The sequence below is a fragment of the Elephas maximus genome, chromosome 16 (genome assembly GCF_024166365.1).
Source record: "Elephas maximus indicus isolate mEleMax1 chromosome 16, mEleMax1 primary haplotype, whole genome shotgun sequence".
Lineage (NCBI taxonomy): Eukaryota > Metazoa > Chordata > Mammalia > Proboscidea > Elephantidae > Elephas > Elephas maximus.
In genome coordinates this window covers 56,463,724-56,484,510 of record NC_064834.1, presented here as the reverse complement: position 1 = coordinate 56,484,510, position 20,787 = coordinate 56,463,724, and the positions used below count along the sequence as shown (strand labels likewise).

At 40.5% G+C, this 20,787-nt stretch overlaps 1 protein-coding gene across 1 annotated transcript in view; it reads right to left on the bottom strand.

Annotated features, from left to right (window-relative positions):
• Positions 1-20,787, bottom strand: part of SORCS3 (sortilin related VPS10 domain containing receptor 3) — a 673,703-nt gene that overhangs the window by 301,925 nt on the left and 350,991 nt on the right. Inside the window, exon 4 of the mRNA XM_049856137.1 lies at positions 1,171-1,329. Within this exon, the coding sequence (XP_049712094.1) occupies positions 1,171-1,329 (159 nt within the window). The remainder of the gene's footprint in view (positions 1-1,170; positions 1,330-20,787) is intronic.

Here is a 20,787-nt window from a genome sequence, read left to right as displayed (position 1 = left end):
TTGTCGGGTGAAGATCAGGAGTTCATTTTTGGCATATGCTGAGAGGCTTCTCAGGCAGGCCAGAGACAATGTCAAGTACACAGCTGGATATATGGATCTGGAGCTCAAAGAGGAGGTAGTATGGGACATAATATCTTTAAAGTATTTTTAAAAAAGAAAAATACACTTGTTTGAGGTTTCTCTTCCATTGCTAAAACTTAGAACGATGATGTCATTGGACTGAATTGTATTCCCCAAAAATGTGTGTAAACTTGGCTGGGCTGATTCCCAGTTATCACATGATTGTCCACCATTTTGTCATCTGATGTGATTTTCCTATGTGTTATAAATCCTACCTTTATGATGTTAATGAAGCACAAGTAAAGTTAATGAGGCAGACTTAATCTCCAAAATTAGGTTTTCTCTTGAGTCAATCTCTTTGGAGATACAAAAGAGAGAAGCAAGCAGAGAGACAGGGGAACCTCCTACCACTAAGAAAACAGAGCCAGGAGCAGTGTGCATCCTTTGGACCCAGGGTCCCTGTGCTGAGATGCTCCTAGACCAAGGGAAGATTGATGACAAGGACCCTCCCCCCAGAATCGACAGAGAAAGCCTTCCCCTGGATCTGGCATCCTGAATTCAGTTTCTAACCTTCTAAACTGTGAGAGAATAAATTTCTATTTGTTAAAGCCATCCACTTGTGGTATTTCTGTTATAGCCCACTCGATAACTAAGACAAATGGTATATTCAAATTTTATCAAACCAAAGATGGTGTGGTGGAATTTGACAACATGGACCCAAGCTCTGGCTCCTCCAGCTACTAGCTGGTTGGTTAAAACAAGTCCCTTTGCCTTTCTGCACCTTTGTTTACTACACTAAGAAATGAGTATTATTACATATGTCCCACTTACCTCAAAGTGTTATTTTAAAGTTCAAATGAGTAAATTTATAGCGAAAACCATTGTCAAATTGTGAAATGATAAAAAGCATTGCCAATAAATCAAAGATTCCTTCCTGCATATTTTGATTTGAAAGAGTAGAAAGGAAAGTGAGTCACTGTAGATAAAATCAGCTTGGTTAGATGATGGAATGTCACTGAATTCCCCCCAAAATTTGGATTGAGAAAATGAGTACTTTTCACCAGGTGGTACCCCGGTGACAAGACATGAATGAAAACAGTATCTGTTCACCTTTTGATCCAAGCTGTAGGCCAGCACCCAGTCCTCTTGCTTGGGATGAAAAAGTAAGCTCTGGATGTAGAAGGTGAGCCGATACTTTTGATAGGTCGCCCCTTCGTCTGAGCTGATCAATATGCTGCTTTCCATTTCAGGGTCACTAAGAAGCATGATCTGAAAAAATGAGGAAATGAAGAGAGAGTTAGTGGGAGACAGTAAACATAAGAAATTAAAGCATAAATATAAAGTCATCTGTACTTGTATATCAAAGCACATAAAGGGGCATCTGGGCCTCTACATGAAATACTGGTATTATCTTTTCTTCCTGATTTAGTCCTTCATTGATGAATTGAGCTGAAAGAATGTGCAGGGCTAGGTCTGCATACAAAAGGGGGCTTCATTTTTGATGTACATCTTTTAAGTACTGAAAGCATAGTCTTACAGTCCTGTGTCCCTGACCTTGGGAAGGTCCTCTCTTTCTCTCTCTCAATTCTCTTTAAGTCCTTCTTCATCACAAAATTGCTCTTTAATCATCAGAAGGATCCCCATTATCCCACTGTTTGCTTTCTCTTTCTGAATTGTTTTATTGATTTAAGTGTTTTTATGATCCTTTGTTCTAATATTATCCAAACCACATAGCTCTAAATATTGCTGCCCAAGAAAGTCTGTCATTCCTAAACCAAACGGACAGAATGGTCTAGTGAAAAGATTTTGGCATCAGAAGGAACAACTTCAAATCTCAACACTTCTCCATTCATATTGTGTCACCTTGGAAAAGTTAATTAAGTTTTAGAGGTCTCAATTTTCTCAACAATAACTTCATTTTGATAATACCTGAAATGGTTTTGAGCACTTGGCATAATAATATGCTGTTGACAAGCAACAGCTACGATTACTAGTTGCCTTTCAGCACTTAAAAGCCCTCTCCAACCACTGCAAGCTGGCTTTCATCCACAGTACCCCGATGGCATCCATCTCACTAAAGATATAATTGACTTCCTGGTATTTAAATCCAGTGAACATTTAGAGACTTAGGCCTTTACCTTAGTTGACCTCTTAGGAATCTTTGATACCACTAATAATTCCATCCTCCTTAGCATTCTATTCCAGGGGCTTCCATAAGACCACACTCTTGATTTTCCTTCTCTTCTCTGGATGTTCAACTTTCTCCGATTAACCTTTAAAATATGGCCATCCCTCAACCCTCTGTTTTAATCTTCTTCTTTTCTCACTCAACACGCTGTTCCTCAGTGACCTTTTCCACTCCCATTTTTCTCAATTATCATAATTTTGAAGACAACTCATAAATTAGTTCTCCAACTGAGGTCTTCCCCTCTCAGTTTCAGACCTGAAAACACATACCTCATTAAAAAAAAAAAAAAAAAAAAACCATTGCCATCAAGTCAATTCCTACTCATAGGGACCCTACAGGACAGAGTAGAACTGCCCCATAGTGTTTCCAAGGACATACCTCACAGGTAACTCCATTTGTAATCTCATAGATACCTCAAACTCAAGATGTCCCAGGGGTTCCTGATTCTGGCGCTATTCCTTCCCTAACATTTCCTGGATCTGTGAGTGTTTCCACCAACCATTCATGTGAAGTCAAAAGCCTGGGATTCATTCTTGACTCCATTTTCTCACTCACTCCCTAAAATCAATTTGTTTCAGAGCTCTTTGTATTTTAACTCCTAATTTACTCTAAACTTGAACCCATTCTCTCCCTCTCTATTGTGATTGCCTTAGTCCACAACACCTCAGTCCTACTGGATTCCTTTAAGACATTCCTAGACACCCTCACTTCTTTAGCCTTGTCCCCTCCAATCCACTTCATAGCTGGTGGCCAGAGCAATAATACAAATCTGATTCTGACATTCATTGATCTTCCTATACATTCCCTAAATACATTCCTAACCCCTAAAACAGCCTGCCAAAATCCTGTCATGTCTTTGGCTTCATTATCAGCACAGCTTTTTTGGACTTTTTACCCAATGCTAGCCAACTTCTTTGAGTTTCTGAAGTCTCCTAAATGAATGAATAAATAAACAAACGAGTTTATTTCCTCTAGATTTTTTTATTCCTGTCATTGGTATACTGCCACCAATTGTTGAGGCTGTTTCTATCATGAGGTCGGAACCATGCGGCCCCAAATACAAAATTAAAGCCAAAAAAGATTTCCAGATATTGTAAAATAAAGCTATCGAACAGTAGGGTTTTAAAAAATGTTACCCATAGCATATATGAGTACTGTAAAGTAAGCTTTGAAATAAATTTAGGTCTTTTAACTGCTAAGATTCATAGTTCTTTCTCTCTTTCATTTCTTCACTGCTTCTAAGAAAAGCTTGCATTTTTTTTCCCTCAAATATTTGCTTTGGCTTCAATGAAATATGTTATTACTGTTTATCAGCAAAATTTTTAAAAAATTGATCTGGTGTAATAGTCTTTTTACATTCATGGGGGAATAATCCAGAGGAAAGATGGGTTATTCAGAAACAGAATAACTTCCTCGTCCAATGGTACTGTGAACGGGCAGGGTAACGGACAAATGGAGCCCCTGTGCCCTTGAGAAAGCCTCAGAGCATGCACCCATGCCCCTTGCAGGGTTTGAGAGGACAAATACACTGCGTAAGAATGAGGCTTTCATAACCGACCTCGCTTGCTTTCACATCCTGTACCAATGGGCTACATAACAGGCAATGAAATCATTTTTCCCCTGGTGCACAGAAATTAAACTGCTTATTTTATGTAGGTATAAAGAAGCTTCATGCCTATGATTTTAATTAGAAGATAAGACCAACATCATAAACGGGCTTTATTTTATATACCATGAGCTACAATATACTGAATAAGGGTTACCATCAAACATCTTCTGCAATCTATTCTTCTCCTAGCTCTGTTTCTGCACACCCACACACACACTTACACACACACATGCTCACTCACACATAAACACCATACATGTGTGCACACACACTAACACACATACCATACAGACACCGCATATACATGCATGCGTGCACATACAAATAAATTTATATGTAATAAGGCATATTGACACTGTGTTGGTTTCATGGAGCTTAGGTTAGAAAGAGCACAATTTTATTGCAACCTTTCTCTAACATTCTCATCAGAAATCCTTTTATATATTTTGATATCACTGGCAGTGTCTCTATTCAATCCCAGTTTTTGAGAAGAATGAAAGGAAGAGAAATAGATGCCTACATACTCTGGATTTCTAATCTGTGCCAGGAACTTGTCTTAGTTATCTACTGCTGCTATAACAGAAATACCACAAGTGGATGACTTTAACAAACAGGAATTTATTCTCTCACAGTCTAGGAGGCTAGAAGTCCAAACTCAGGGTGTCAGCTCCAGGGGAGGGCTTTCTCTCTCTGTCAGCTCTGGAGAAAGGTACTTCTCATCAATCTTCCCCTGGACTAGGAGATTCTCAGTATAGGGACCCCAGGTCCAAAGGACACGTTCTGCTCCTGGCACTACTTTCTTGGTGGTATAACGTTCCCTTGTCTCTCTGCTTACTTCTCTCTTTTATATCTCAAAAGAGATTGGCTCAAGACACAACCCGATCCTGTAGATTGAGTCTTGTCTTATCAACATAACTGCTATTAATTCCATCTCATCAACATCATAGAGATAGTATTTACAACATATAGCAAAATCGTATCAGTTGACAAAATGCTGGATAATCACATAACATTGAGAATCACGGCCTAGCCAAGTTGACAGATATTTTGCGGGGACACAATTCAATCCATGACATTCCACCCTTGGCCCCCCAAAATTCATGTCTTTGTCACATGTAAAACATTCACCCCATCGTATCACAGCAAAGTTTTAAATCAACTCCAAGTCCAAAACTCCAAAAATTCCTCTTCATCTGTGAAATCTAGGATACAAGTTATCTGCTTTCAAAGTACAATGGTGGAACAGGCATAAGCTAGACATTTCCATTACAAATGGGAGAAACTGGAGGGAAAGAAGGCGTAACAGGCACCAAGCAAGTCAGCAGAACACATTACACTAGCCCTCAAGCATTGAAAATAATCCTCTGTTCTCTGATACCATTTACACAACGGCCCTGCCCTCCAGACTCTAGGTATTGACTGGCCACACTCTCTGGATTCTGGGTGGAAGCCCCAGAATAATCTCTGACATCCATAATTCCACCACCAACAATCTCTTCAAGGCAATGATAAAACTCTTCCAGTCTCTATCCATTCACAGTTTCAAAACCATATCCACGTTTTAGGTATCTGTTTTGGCAGCACCCCACTCCCAGTGCCAAATTGTCTTAGTTATCTAGTGCTACTATAAAAGAAATACCACAAGAGGATGACTTTAACAAAGATAAATTTATTCTCTCACAGTCTAGGAGGCTAGAAGTCCAAACTCAGGACATCGGCTCCAGGGGAAGGCTTTCTCTCTCTGTCAGCTCTAGAGGATGTTCCTTGCCATCAATCTTCCCCTGGACTAGGAGCTTCTCAGTGCAGGGACCCCAGATCCAAGGCATACGTTCTGCTCCTGGCACTACTTTATTGGTGGCATGAAGTCCTCCTGTCTCTCGGCTTGCTTCTTTCTTTTATGTCTCAAAAGAGATTGGCTGAAGACAAAACCCAATCCTGTAGATTGAGTCCTGCCTCATCAACATAACTGTTGTTAATCCCATCTCAACAACATCATAGAGACTGGATTTACAACACATAGGAAAATCACATCAGATGACAAAATGGTAGATAATCACGCATTATTGGGAATCATGGCCTAGCAAAGTCAACGGTTATTTTTGGCGGACACAATTCAGTCCATGACTGAACTTTACCTGCTCTTTCACTGAATCCACATGCCAATCATACTATGTATCATTACTTGCATTTCACAGGTAAGAAACTGAGGCTCAGAGGAGGAAAGCAACTTGTCTATTACCTCCTCTGATTGACTCAAAAGTGCCTCCCCTCCCCACCATACACACACACTAACACTTTACTGGACCTTCAGCCCACAGCACTTTATAACATTTACCAAAAAGGGACAAGCAGAAGTCAGACAAGCAAGTCTTCACCCCATTTTAAACATCTCTGAGAAATCCACAGAACAGCAGCTTCAGAAAAGTTACCTTCTCTGACCCATACCTACTTCTGGCCAAAGAAACATCAAGAATTAAATGAACAGAAACACAAGGGTGAGGTACGATGGTAGTGTTCAAAAATAATAGAAAGGACCATAATATTAACATAAATATAATAAGAGAACAAATGTCTTATCAGAAGCTCAGCCTCATGATGAAATATGTGGGTTGTGTATTTACATACCATAAATAGAAAATCCTCTCACACCCTCCCAAATTTTTATTGTTAAGCATGGGTTGTCAACTCAAATGCCTAGAGGGCAAGGCAAGTATAGCAAATGAGCGATGCAGATAAAGCAAGCCAAGACGTAATGTGGACTGTGTCAAACTGGAAAGTACATGCCTTTCCTTAAAATATATTTAAATGGATCAAAAAAATGAAATTGTACCCAAAATATATGTCTGCGGGCTAGACAAGGCATGTGACTCTTGGTAAAGTTATAGTACCTGTTTCTACAAAAATAAAGAAATGTACAATCTTTGCCTTCCAATTTTTAATTACTGAAAGCCCTTTTACCTATAGTGATGGCTATTTAGGTACCCATGAGTTCTTCTTTAACAAACTTGAACAACATGAGCAGAGCAGAGTTCCCACTGGAGATTTTGGGTTTGTTTTATTTTGTCGTTGCCTCATTCTACCTTTACTTCTTTATTCAGCTTGTCTTGACATAGATCTGCAGTTAGTGTATGTGTGCTGGAAGGAAGGAGGGGAGAGGGTAATTCAAATATGGTTACAAACCAAAAAAGCCAAACCCAGTGCCGTCGAGTCAATTCCGACTCATAGTGACTCTATAGAACAAAGTAGAACTGCCCCACAAAGTTTCCAAGGAGCACCTAGCAGATTCGAACTGCCGACCCTTTGGTTAGCAGCCATAGCACTTAACCACTATGTCAGCAGGGTTTCCAAAACCAAACCCAGTGCCGTCAAGTCGACTCCGACTCATAGCGACACTACAGGACAGAGTAGGGCTGCCCCACAGAGTTTCCAACGAGCGCCTGGCGGATTCAAACTGCCAACCCCTTGGTGAGCAGCCGTAGCACTTAACCATTATACCACGAGGGTTTCCAAATATGGTTAAGTGGAGCTATTAACGGCACAGGCTCTGGGGGAAGACAGCTTCAGTTTCAATCCTTGGCCTACTACTTACTTAATATGCAAACGTGAGGAAGTTTCTTAATTTTTCCCTGTCTGCTATCTCATCTATAAAAAGGAAACAATAATTGTACCTTCCTCACAAAGCTGTTGGAAGGATTACATGAGATAATGATTAAAAGGACTTAGAACAGTGCCAGGCACGAAACTGCTAAATGAAATGTTAACTATTACCTTAAATAACCCAGGATAAGAGCACAACTAAAGTCAGAAGTGATGCCAAGTACAAGTGATTTCAGGATTACTTGCCTCCCTCTCTGCTCCCATCAGCCCAAGCTTTGTAGATAAGAACCAAAGGGCAAAGAAGAAAAAACTACTAGTACTTGCAACCTAGGTAATATTTTGAAAAAAAAAAGTAAATATCAACACTGCCAGAATAAACGTCAATCAGTAGGTAATTATCAATTTGATAAATACACTAGTTGCTCTGAATGACAACTCTTTTTTTTTTTATTAACTTTTATTGAGCTTCAAGTGAACGTTTACAAATCAAGTCAGACTGTCACATATAAGTTTATATACATCTTACTCCGTACTCCCACTTGCTCTCCCCCTAATGAGTCAGCCCTTCCAGTCTCTCCTTTCATGACAATTTTGCCAGCTTCCAACTGTCTCTATCCTCCCATCCCCCCTCCAGACAGGAGATGCCAACACAGTCTCAAGTGTCCACCTGATATAATTAGCTCACTCTTCATCAGCATCTCTCTCCTACCCACTGTCCAGTCCCTTTCATGTCTGACGAGTTGTCTTCAGGGATGGTTCCTGTCCTGGGCCAACAGAAGGTTTAGGGACCATGACCGCCAGGATTCCTCTAGTCTCAGTCAGACCATTAAGTATGGTCTTTTCATGAGAATTTGGGGTCTGCATCCCACTGATCTCCTGCTCCCTCAGGGGTTCTCTGTTGTGCTCTCTGTCAGGGCAGTCATCGATTGTGGCCGGGCACCAACTAGTTCTTCTGGTCTCAGGGTGATGTAGGTCTCTGGTTCATGTGGCCCTTTCTGTCTCTTGGGCTCTTAGTTGTCGTGTAACCTTGGTGTTCTTCATTCTCCTTTGCTCCAGGTGGGTTGAGACCAATTGATGCATCTTAGATGGCCGCTTGTTAGCATTTAAGTCCCCAGCTGCCACATTTCAAAGTGGGATGCAGAATGTTTTCATAATAGAATTATTTTGCCAATTCACTTAGAAGTCCCCTCAAACCATGGTCCCCAAACCCCCGCCCCTGCTCCACTGACTTTTGAAGCTTTCATTTTATCCAGGAAACTTCTTTGCTTTTGGTCCAGTCCAACTGAGCTGACCTTCCATGTATTGAGTATTGTCCTTCCCTTCACCTAAAGCAGTTCTTACCTACTAATTAATCACTAAAAAACCCTCTCCCTCCCTCCCTCCCCCCTCGTAATCACAAAAGTATGTGTTCTTCTCAGTTTATACTATTTCTCAAGATCTTATAATAGTGGTCTTATACAATATTTGTCTTTTTGCCTCTGACTAATTTCGCTCAGCATAATGCCTTCCAGGTTCCTCCATGTTATGAAATGTTTCACAGATTCGTCACTGTTCTTTATCGATGGGTAGTATTCCATCGTGTGAATATACCACAATTTATTTACCCATTCATCCGTTGATGGACACCTTGGTTGCTTCCAGCTTTTTGCTATTGTAAACAGCTGCAATAAACATGGGTGTTCATATATCTGTTTGTGTGAAGGCTCTTATTTCTCTAGGGTATATTCCGAGGAGTGGGATTTCTGGGTTGTATGGTAGTTCTATTTCTAACTTGAACGACAACTCTTATCTCTTCAATGGAAGGTTCTGGCCCAGGGTGGCCTGGCGAGCCAAATGTACCTTAGGGGTGAGAACCTCACACAACCAGTCTCCACACATTTTACCATTCACCATAAATGAACTGCCTGTGTCTCAGACAACAGGTAGAAAAATTTAATAGTTTACCAACATACAGATGGTAACTTTTTTTACTTGTAAAACTATTTGCAGGAAATTTCTTGAAAAGGTGAATAAAAGTAGTCCTAATATTAATTGTGCTCTTGCAGAACCTGTACATAGACCAAGAAGCAGTTGTTGGAACGGAACAAGAGGATACTGCACGGTTTACAACCAGAAGAGGTGTGTGTCAGGGCTGTTATCCTTTCACCATACTTAGTCAATCTGTACGCTGAGTAAATAATCCGAGAAGCTGAAGTACATGAAGAAAAACTCAGCATCAGGATTGGAGGAAGAACCATTAACAAACTGCAACATGTAGATGATACAACCTTGTTTGCTGAAAGTGAAAAGGACTTGAAGCACTTGCCGATGAAGATCAAAAACTTGAGCCTTCGGTATCATTTGCACCTCAACATAAAGAAAACAAAAATCCTCACAACGAGACCAATAAGCAACATCATGATAAATGGAGAAAAAATTGAAGTTGTCAAGGATTTCATTTTACTTGAATCCACAAGTAATGCCCACGGAAGCAACAGTTAGGAAATCCAACAACGTATTACATTGGGCAAATCTGCTGAAAAAGACCTCTTTCAAGTATTAAAAAGCAAAGATGTCACTTTGAGGACTGAGGTCTACCTGATCCAAGCCATGTTATTTTCAATTGTCTCATACGCATGCGAAAGCTGGACAAGGAATAAGGAAGGCCAAACATTGAATATACCATCAACTGCCAGAAGAACAAACAAATCTCTCTTGGAAGAACTGTAGCCAGAATGCTTCTTAGATGCGAGGATGGCAAGACTTCGTCTCACATACTTTGGACACATTATTAGGAGGGACCAGTCCTTGGAGAAGGACATTATGCTTGGTAAAGCACAGGGTCAATGAAAAAAGAAGATACTCAATGAGATGGATTGGCACAGTGGCTGCAACAATGGGCTCAAACATAGCAATGACTGTGAGGACTGCACAGGACCAGGCAGCATTTCATTCTTCTGTGGTTATTATGGATTGAATTGTGTCCCCCAAAAATGTGTGTCAACTTGGGTAGTTCATGATTCCCAGCATTATGTGACTGTCCACCATTTTGTCATCTATGTGTCATAAATCCTACCTCTATGATGTTAATGAGGCAGGATTTTAGGCAGTTATGTTAATGATCCAGGACTTAATCTACAAGATTAGGTTTTGCCTTAAATCAATCTCCTTCAAGATATAAAAGAGAGGAGAGACAGGGGGACCGCATATCACCAAGAAACAAGAGCCAGGAAAACAGCTGGTCCCTTGGACCCAGGGTCCCTGTGCTGAGAAGCTCCTCAACTGGGGAAGATTAATGACAAGGACCTTCTCCCAAAGCCAATATAAAGACAATGCCTTCCCCTGGCCTGGCACCCTGAACTCAGACTTCTAGCCCACTAGACTGTGAGAGAATAAACTTCTGTTTGTTAAAGCCATTCACTTGTGGGTTTTCTGTTATAGCAGCATTAGATAAGTAAGACAGTTGTACAGTAGGGTCAGTATGAGTTGGAACCAACTCAATGGCACCTGACAACAACAGCAATACTAAAGATGTGTTGCAAATTACAAAGGACACAGTTGGAAGTCATGATCAGGAAGCAGCTGTGCTTAATCAACTTACACTTTCAAAATCTTGTAAGCTCATCTTACAGTCAAAATGAGTATTGAAGCCCTGATGGCACAGTGGTTCAAGAACTATGGCTGCTAACCAAAAGGTCAGCAGTTCGAATCCACCAGCCACTCCTTGGAAAGCCTATGGGGCGGTTCTACTCTGTCCTATTAGGTGGCTATGAATAGTCAATATTGGCGATATCAAAATCCTCCAGAAATCATTCCAGAATGCACTCTTTCCTGCTGCTGGGGGGTACTGCAATATCACTGATGAATATGTGACTTTCTCAATTTCCCATCCTCTCAGTTTCTCCCCTTCATGATCTGTAAAATGAGGTGAAAGCTTAAGGTTTCTCTCTCAGTCTGCCAGAGATTCCAGAAATGCAAAAACAAAACAAAACAAATGCTCACTCAATGCTTTGAGAACATTCTCAAAATAGGAGTACATAGACTACTCTGAATAGAAAAGGAGAAATGCTCTAATTTACTGCATAATTGAGTCCTAAAGGGAGACCCCTTAGCACAGTTAGATCTCAATAAAGAATAACAATAATATCAATATGAGTTCACAAAGACTATAAGGGAAATGCCAGCTGACGCCTAAACTCATTGACGTAATTGATGTGCTGTTGAATATTGACTTACACACAAATAGAGCCTGCTGTAGATAAGGCTTTTAATCACAATATACCAGCATATCCACCTCCCTCTCCCGCCCGATCTCTTTATCTCTTCTTATAACAGTGATTTTCAGCTGGTGAGGATTTTGCCCTCGAGGGAATATTTGACAATGGGTGGAAACATTTTGGTTGTCATAACGGGGAGGAGGGTACTACTGGGTAGAGGCTAGGGATGATGTTAAACATGCTACGATCACAAGACAGTCCCTACGACAAAGAATTTTCCAGCTCAAAATGTCAAAAATGCTGCTGTCGAGAAAGCCTGGTCTTAAGATTATATATATATATATACACACACACACACATACATATAGAGAGAGAGACCCATATATATACATGCATACACATACACACACACACAAGAGCTCTGGTGGCACAGCACTTAAGCACTTGGCTGCTAACCAAAAGGTGGGCATTCGGAACCCACTAGACACTCCAGGGGAGAATGCTGTGGCAGTTTGCTCCATAAAGATTGTTGTTTTTGTTGTTAGGTATTGTCCAGTTGGTTTCAACTCATAGCAAATCTATGTACAGCAGAACAAAACACAACTCAATCCTGCACCACCCTCACAATTGTTGTTATGCTTGAGCCCACTGTTGCAGTCACTGTGTCAATCCATCTCGCTGAAGGTCTTCCTCTTTTCTTCTGTACTTTACCAGGCAAGATGTCCTTCTCCAGGGACTGATCTCTCCTGATAACATGTCCAAAGTATGTGAGACAAAGTCTTGCCATCTTTGCTTCTAAGGAGCACTCCGGCTGCACTTCTTCCAAGACAGACTTGTTCATTCTTCTGGAAGTCTATGGTATATTCAAGATTCTTCAACAACACCATAATTCAAAGGCATAAATTCTTCTTCAGTCTTCTTTATTCATTGTCCAGCTTTTGCATGCATATGAGGCAACTGAAAATACCATGGCTTGGGTCAGATACACCTTAGTCCTCAAAGTGACATCTTTGCTCTTTAACACTTTAAAAAAGTGGGCATATTTGTCATTTGATTTCCTGACTGCTGCTTCCATGAGCATTGAATGGGGATCCAAGTAAAATGGTATCCTTGACAATTTTTTTCTCTGTTATCATGAAGTTGCTTATTGGTCCAGTTGTGAGGATTTTTGTTTTCTTTATGTTGTGATCCATACTGGAGACTGTAGTCTTCAATCTTCATCAATAAGTGCTTCAAGTCCTCTTCACTTTCAGCAAGCAAGATTGTATCATTTGCATATCACAGATTGTTAATGAGTTGTCCTCCAATCCTGATGTCTCATTCTTCTACATATAGTCCAGTTTCTCCGATTATTTGCTCAGCGTACAGATTGATGGTAAAGATTACAGTCTTAGAAACCCTATGTGGCCGTTCTACTACGTCCAATAGAGTTGCTATGAGTCAGAATCAACTTGAAGGCAATGGGTTGGGGTTTTATATATATATACACACCACTATGTTCTATATATAAGTGTCTGTATATATATCAAACTACTCTAAGCTAGAGTATACTTGCTCCTATATATACAGGAGCACTCGTAGTACAGTGGTTAGGAGCTCGGCTGCTAACCAAAAGGTTAGGGGTTTGAATCCACCAGCTGAGCTCCTTGGAAACTCTATGGGGCAGTTCGAATCTGTCCTATAGGGTCACTATGAGTCAGAATAGACTTGACAGCAATGGGTTTGGTTTGGTTAGGTTTGTGTGTGCATGTATATATATATATATATATATACATATATACACATTTATATGTATACTTTACATATTACCTAGTATAAGTTATATATATATTTATTCATTTATTATATAAAATACATTACCTAGTATAAGGTGTGTATGTGTGTATATATATATATATATAAATACATATATACATACATCATACTAGGTAAAATATGTGAAGTACATATAAAGCTTTACAGATAGAACGCCAGTGCTTATTTATGCTTTTGTACTTATTCTCCTTAACCTGCTTCTATTTATAAGTGCCATTTTCTTTGCCAAGGTTAGACTGCACCCCGCACCTTTCCACCAAAATCCATTATATTAAGCTTATTTCTATTTAATACAAGCCTCACCAATAAAGTAGCAGTCACTTAGGCTGACTAGGAAAATAAACGAAAAGCAGAAAAATATAAAATTAGACATGAGACTGGAGATAAATTTTTAAAAATAATCAATCTACAAACACCATTTATTAATTCAGCTAATATTTACTGAGTATTCACTATGTACAGAGCTCTATTCTAAGGACTAGGATAAAAGCAATAATCAAAGCAGAACAAAGACCCCAGCCTTGATATAGGTCACATTCCAGTGAGGCAACACAGACAATAAACAAGTAAAATGTAAAGCTTATTGGATGGTAATAAATGCTTTAAAGTAACATAATGCAGGGAAGGGGACAGCAAGTGCTGAAGGAGAAAGTCTTTACTGAGAAGGTGACATCTGAAATAAGAAAAATACAGGAGTGCACGGGCCAGAACGGAGTGAATGAGGTAGACTGTTGGAAATGAGGTCACAGAGGAAGGGGGAGCCTACTAGATGAAATAAAGGCTCTGGCTTTGTCTCCAGTGATGTGGGAAGCATTGGAGGACTTTGGACAGGACACTGGTAGGCTACAGCTTTTATCCTAATGCTTTCTCTCTAGCTGCCATGTTGAACAGAACATTGTGGAGTGGGGAGAGCAGGGGATGCAAAGAGACCAGCTAGAGGTCACTATATTAAACCAAGTAGGAAAGGCTGGTGGTTTGAGCCAGGATGGAGGGCTAAGGTGCTGATTCTGAATATGTTTTGAAGGGAAAGTCAAAAAGGTTTGCTTACAATTGGATGTCGCATATAAGAGGAAAACAGAAGACCCATTAAAAGAGTTTGCACCTGTACGTTCATCTCAAGGTTGCTTACGATAACAAACAATTGTAAATAACTCAAATTGTCTAACAACTGGGAGAACAAAATCAGCATTTATGAAATGGGCAGGTCTGTAGGAGGCGCAGGTTGGGAGCTTCGAAAATAAGGAGTTTGGTTTTGAAAAGGTTAAGTTTAAGATGCCTAATACACATCCAAGAAGAAATGTTAAGCAGACAATGGACAAAGGCTTATTTTCAGGAGAGTGGTGAGGCCTGCAGATAAAAATTGAGGAAGCATCAGTGTTTAAACAGCATCTGAAGTTGTGAATTTGGAAATCACCAGGAGAGCAAATACAGACAGAAAGACAGTTCTCAGGGCTCTAGGGTACTGTGTAAGGATCAAAGAGATAAGGAGGGACCAGGAAAAGCAGATTGAGAGGGAAGAATCTGAGAGAAAGAAAGAAAACTCAGAGTACGAGCATCCAGGAAACCAAAAGAGGCTGTGCCAGGCCAGAGACAGTGCTCAAGTGTGTCAAACGCAGCTGATAGTGAAGTAAATGAGTACCAAGAATTGACCACTGGATTTAGCAACATGGAGGAGATTGGTGACCATGACAAAGGCCATAGACTGAAGTAGGCAGGTTCCGTTAGTGGTGATGAGAGTACAAACTGACATGACCTTTTAGGAAACCAATATGGCAATATGTTACGAGACTGTTATAAGTATTCCTATCTTTAACCCTGTAATTTCTCTTCTAGGAATCTGTTCAAGGAAACCATCAGGCGCCCAGTTAGAGGTTTATGCACCTGTACGTTCATTGCAGTGTTATTTGTAGTAATATATATTGGAAATAACCAAAGCATCAGATAGGAGAATGATTAAAGTAAGCTAAATCCATTCAGTGGAATAGTATGCAGCCATTAAATATGAATTCAAATAGTTTTAGAAAGCATGAAAAATGATCATGATATGTTTAAACAGTACAAAAAAGCAGCTAAAAAAAAATCACATGAAGCATAATCTCAATTTTGTTACAAATTGTTTACATTTCAGGTCTGTATTTATGCACAAAATTTGATGAAAATATTCACTACATGCTAACTGGTTAGTCCTGAGTGGCAAGATCATGAGCATTTTTCACTTTCTTCTTTATGCTTTTCTCTTCTTTCCAAATATTCTGCAGAGAACATACATTAGTTCATAATCCTAAAACACCTGTCTACAGCATGTGACTTATCCAATTATCCAATAAGTATTGGGTGAATTATCCAATAAGTAAGGTAAGCATTATGCTATAGAACCAAGAGCATCTGCTGACTTAAGGAGTGGTAGTGCTGACCTCCCTCCTATAACAGGAATCTTCTGCCCCAACCTCCGGCACTCCAAACTATCCCAGCCACCACACACTGGATGAATCTTCCCCGGCCAAGCTCTGATTATGATATTTTTGCTCCACAAGAAAGTCTAGTAGCCTTCCCCACTGCCATAAAAACCAAGCTTGAAACCTCAGACAGTTCATAACTGTGTCCCCATGTCATTCTCAGGCTTGTCCTCTGCAACACAACCTCTTGCTCTAGCCAAGCAGCTCCTGAGAGTTTCCTCAAGTCACAGAGCTTATTCTAACATCCTGTCTTGGCTGACATTGCCCTCCTGACCTACAAAGCCCAGTATCCTCCCAGCCCAGCCCATCCTTCAAGGCCCATTTTCATTCTCTCCCTTCCTAACCCTCTGAATGCTCCAGCAGAAAGATCTCTGCCTTCCAGGAACTCCATCAGCAAATCTGTTATAACACTGAACTACTATTATTTTATGTTCCAATGTATTTGAAAGTTGACAAATGTATTCATATATCTTAAAACATTGCTTACTTACTGTTTCACTTGTACTCATCTCGCTTTGCCACCACAATGTTAAGTTCCTTAAAGAGAGGGAACTTTTGCTTTGTCACATCTTTCGGTCATATTTGCTGTGTTAAATGAAACATGCGCTCAATAAACACGGGATGCATGATTTAGTAAAGGGTTTTTAAGCTTGCTTAACAAATATTTGATGCATTATATTTGTGGCTTATCAGGGCCCTGAGCAAAGAAGCTCAAGGAACATCTCAATAGCAGTCGGCAAAACCTTTACCTGAAGCACTGCCCCTCCGTTAGCCAAGGTATTGCCAGTCCCACGTCCCATCATCATCAGTGCACAGAGCACTCCCTTTGCCACGTCCAGTTTCTCTTCTGAGAAACTGTAACATAGACACATTCAATAAATTGGCGTGCATATAAGTTTTCAGCAAGATGTTTAGTTTCAGTTCATCAACAGACGAATGGCTAACAAAATGTGGTATAGCCATACAATGGAGTATTATTCAGCCTTAAAGAGAGAAATGAAGTTCTGATGCATGCTATGACATGGATGAACCTGAAAAACATTATACAGGGTGACATAAGTCAAAAACAAAAGGACAAATATTGTACTGTCTCTCATATGCAGTATCTGGAATAGGCAAATGCATAGAGACGGGCTGGGGCGGGGAAAATGGGGAGCTATTACTGAATTTCTGTTTGGGGTGATGAAAAACATTTAAAAATGGAGAGTGGTACAGGTTGCAGAACATGGTAACTGTAATTAATTTCACTGAACTCTATACTGAAACATGGTTAAAATGGCAAATGTGATATTTATTTTACCATAATAAAATTTTATAAAAGGCATTTAGTTCCAATATTTGAGAAAGGCAAGTCTAATCCTGACAGAGAAGAGAAAACGAAAAAGAAATTTTGTAATTAAAAAAAAAAAAAATTGGAGGATACACAGTGAGGTTGAAAGTTATTCTGCATGTTTTTGTTGAATTATTTTTGGTGTTTGGTTGTGGTTTGATTGGGGGGCTTTCGTTTGTTTTGTTTTTCTCCATATTAGAAACATTAATGGAAGACGCAAACCCGGGCCTTAGTGTACTCATGAGATCAGGTGGAGGGTACTTAGACGTGGGTTAGAGGGGTTGAGGACAGACAATTTGGCACAATGTTGTCATAAGCACAAACAAGATTTATAACCCTGTATACTGACCCTGGTGGCGTAGTGGTTAAGTGCTACAGCTGCTAATCAAGAGGTCGGCAGTTCAAATCTGCCAGGCGCTCCTTGGAAACTCTATGGGGCAGTTCTACTCTGTCCTATAGGGTTGCTATGAGTCGGAATCCACTGGACGGCAGCGGGTTTGGTTTTTTTGGTACTGAGAAGGGTTTTGCAAACTATTTAAGCCATTGAATCAAGATCATTCCAGGTATTTACTGTTTCAAGCATCCAAGTTGCTATGGTGCCCCTCTTGGGCCACAGTGGGGCCCCAGAGTTAGGAATCACTGCTTCAGACCCTAAAGTCAGAAAGGCAAACACTACGTGAAAAGATAACAAAAAACGTGTTCACAGCATGCATATTATCTACCACAAAATAAACCTAATTTATAAGCATCTTGTTGAAGCTGAGTGGGAGGAAGATCCTGAAAAGATTCTGGTGTGCAAGGGATGGTAAACAGAAATTAATTGCACAGTACTCATTATGACTAATTTAAGAATTACAGATTGTCCCTGATACAGTATTTATTTAGTGTGCTATCTTTAGTATTTAATTTAGTGAACATTAAAAAAAAAAAAAAAAGGCACAGGGCTTTTTATAAGCTCACCTGCTAACTCTATTTTTCCCACTAGATCTTAAATTCTTCACTTGAGATGTCTCTAACTAGGGTGATTTTCAGGGACCTAACCCTTTTTAACCCTAGATAGGAAACCAGGAAACCCTGGCGGCATAGTGGTTAAGAGCTACTGCTGCTAACCAAAAGGTCAGTACTTGGAAATCTTACGGGTCAATTCTATTCTTGTCATATAGGGTTGCTATGAGTCGGAATTGCCATAGACTCGATGGCAATGGGTTTTGTTTTTTTGGTTAACCCTAGATATCTGGGAGAGATTATTGTACTCAGGAGAGTCAAGCCTTGCTTCAGGTTATCATGAGGAAAACAATCAGGTGACTTTGGAAATCTATGTCCTGGTGTAGTTGAAACAGAGACCAGGAAGCCAAGAGCGTCATTAGCCTTGGTACCAGGATGATTGCATTCTTGGAGCATTGCCTGCCCAGCGAGGAGGAGGGTTTGATGAAGACAAATTAGAACTCAACTACTCATTAACACCAGTCACTGCCTACGTTTCTGAGAGGGCAGGGACAGGCTCCCATCCAGGCAAAATGCTAGATGTTATACACATGGTGCAAATGCAACTTTCTTCTGCAACAACCCTTTGGGCCAGTGGATACATAATAGACCAAGCATAATAACCAATGGTGCCTGACAGCCCTTTCATCAGTGCAAGAAATGTTCCGTGGCAAAAGAAAAAGCGAGGCTGATCCCGTTCTTCCGGGAGAGAGACGGTTAGCTCTCAGGAGAAGTGAAAATGAAAAGGAGCCTGGCATTGAGGGGAAAAGATTTTGGGAGGTTGCCTGAACTCTTCAGTTGCTCTGTGCTTTCTACCCCTAGCTCAAGACACCTGCTGTGCACACCTTCACCCTCAGGCAGAGTTAAGTAACATCAAAGTCTTTGAGTTGCATTGCATTTTATAGTGTGTCAAGTCCTTCCACAGCTATTCTCTCCTTGATCCTTGCTCTACCCTGTGAGCAGGGCAGGCAGGTATTATAAGCCCCTGTATTTATCTCCTACTGCAGTTGTGACAAATTACCACAAATTTACTGGCTTAAAACACACACCTTTATTTTCTTTCAGTTCTAGAGGTTGGAAATGCAAAATGGGTCTCGACAGGATGAAATCAAGGTGCTGGCAGAACTTCGTTCCTTTCTGAAGGAGCTAGGAGATAATCTGTTTCCTTGCCTTTCCTAGCTTCTAGAGGTTGCCTGCATTCCTTGGCTAATGTCCCCTTTCATCTTCAAAGCCAGCAATGGCCAGTCAGGTCTCTATCATATTGCATCACTCTGACTTTTCTGCCTCTCTCTTCCACATTTAAAAACTCTTACGATTACATTAAGGAGCCGTAGCAGTAGAATGGTTTAGTGTTCAAACCCACCCAGCCAGTCTGCAGGAGAAAGTCCTGGTGATCTGCTCCCATAGAAGTTACAGCCCAGTTTGGGGTCTTAAACGCTAGCAAGCGGCCACCTAAGATGCATCAATTGGTCTGAATCCACCTGCAGCAAAGGAGAATGAAGAACACCAAAGACACAAGGTAATTATGAGCCCAAGAGACAAAAAGGGCCACATAAACCAGAGACTACATCAGCCTGGGACCAGAAGAACTAGATGGTGCCCGGCCACAACCGATGACTGCCCTGACAGGGAACACAGCACAGAACCGCTGAGGGAGCAGGGCAGCAGTGGGATACAGACCCCAAATTCTCATACAAAGACCAGAGTTAATAGTCTGACTGAGACTAGAAGGACCCCAGAGGTCATGGTCCCTAGACCTTCTGTTAGCCCAAGACAGGAACCATTCCCAAAGCCAGCTCTTCAGACAGGGATTGGACTGGACTATAAGACAGAAAATGATACTGATGAGGAGTAAGCTTCATGGATCAAGTACACACATGAGACTATGTGGGCAGCTCCTGTCTGGAGGGGAGATGAGAAGGCAGAGGGGGTCAGAAGCTGGCTGAATGGACATGGAAATAGAGGGTGGAGAAAAGGAGTGTGCTGTCTCAGTAGCGGGAGAGCAACTAGGAGTATATAGCAAGGTATATATAAATTTTTGTATGAGAGACAGACGATTTGTAAACATTCACTTAAAGCACAAAAAAAATTAAAAAAAGAAAGAAAACCCTGAGAAGCCCAGTTCCACTGGGACACATGTGGGGTTGCCATGAATTAGAATCAACTCAAAGGTAACTGGTTTGGTTTTTTTGTTTTATATATAAAGAATTTATCTGTCCTTTGTTTTATGTGTTGCAATATTTTCTCAGTGCCTTTGGGCTCAGTTTATGTCTTTTTTCCCTTAACATAAAGGGATTTGCGTTTGAAAAAAAAACAAAAGTTACAGCCTAGAAAACCTATGGGGCAGTTCTACTCTTTCACACGGGGTCTTTATGAGTCAGCATCAACTGGATGGCACCCAACAACAATAACAGTTATACTGGGCTCACTCAGTTAATCCAGGATAATCTTCTCCTCTCAACGTAGGCTGATCAGCAATTTTAATTCCATCTGCAACCTGATTTGTCATGTAACACAACCTACAAGTTGCAGGAGTTAGTGTGTCTTTGGGG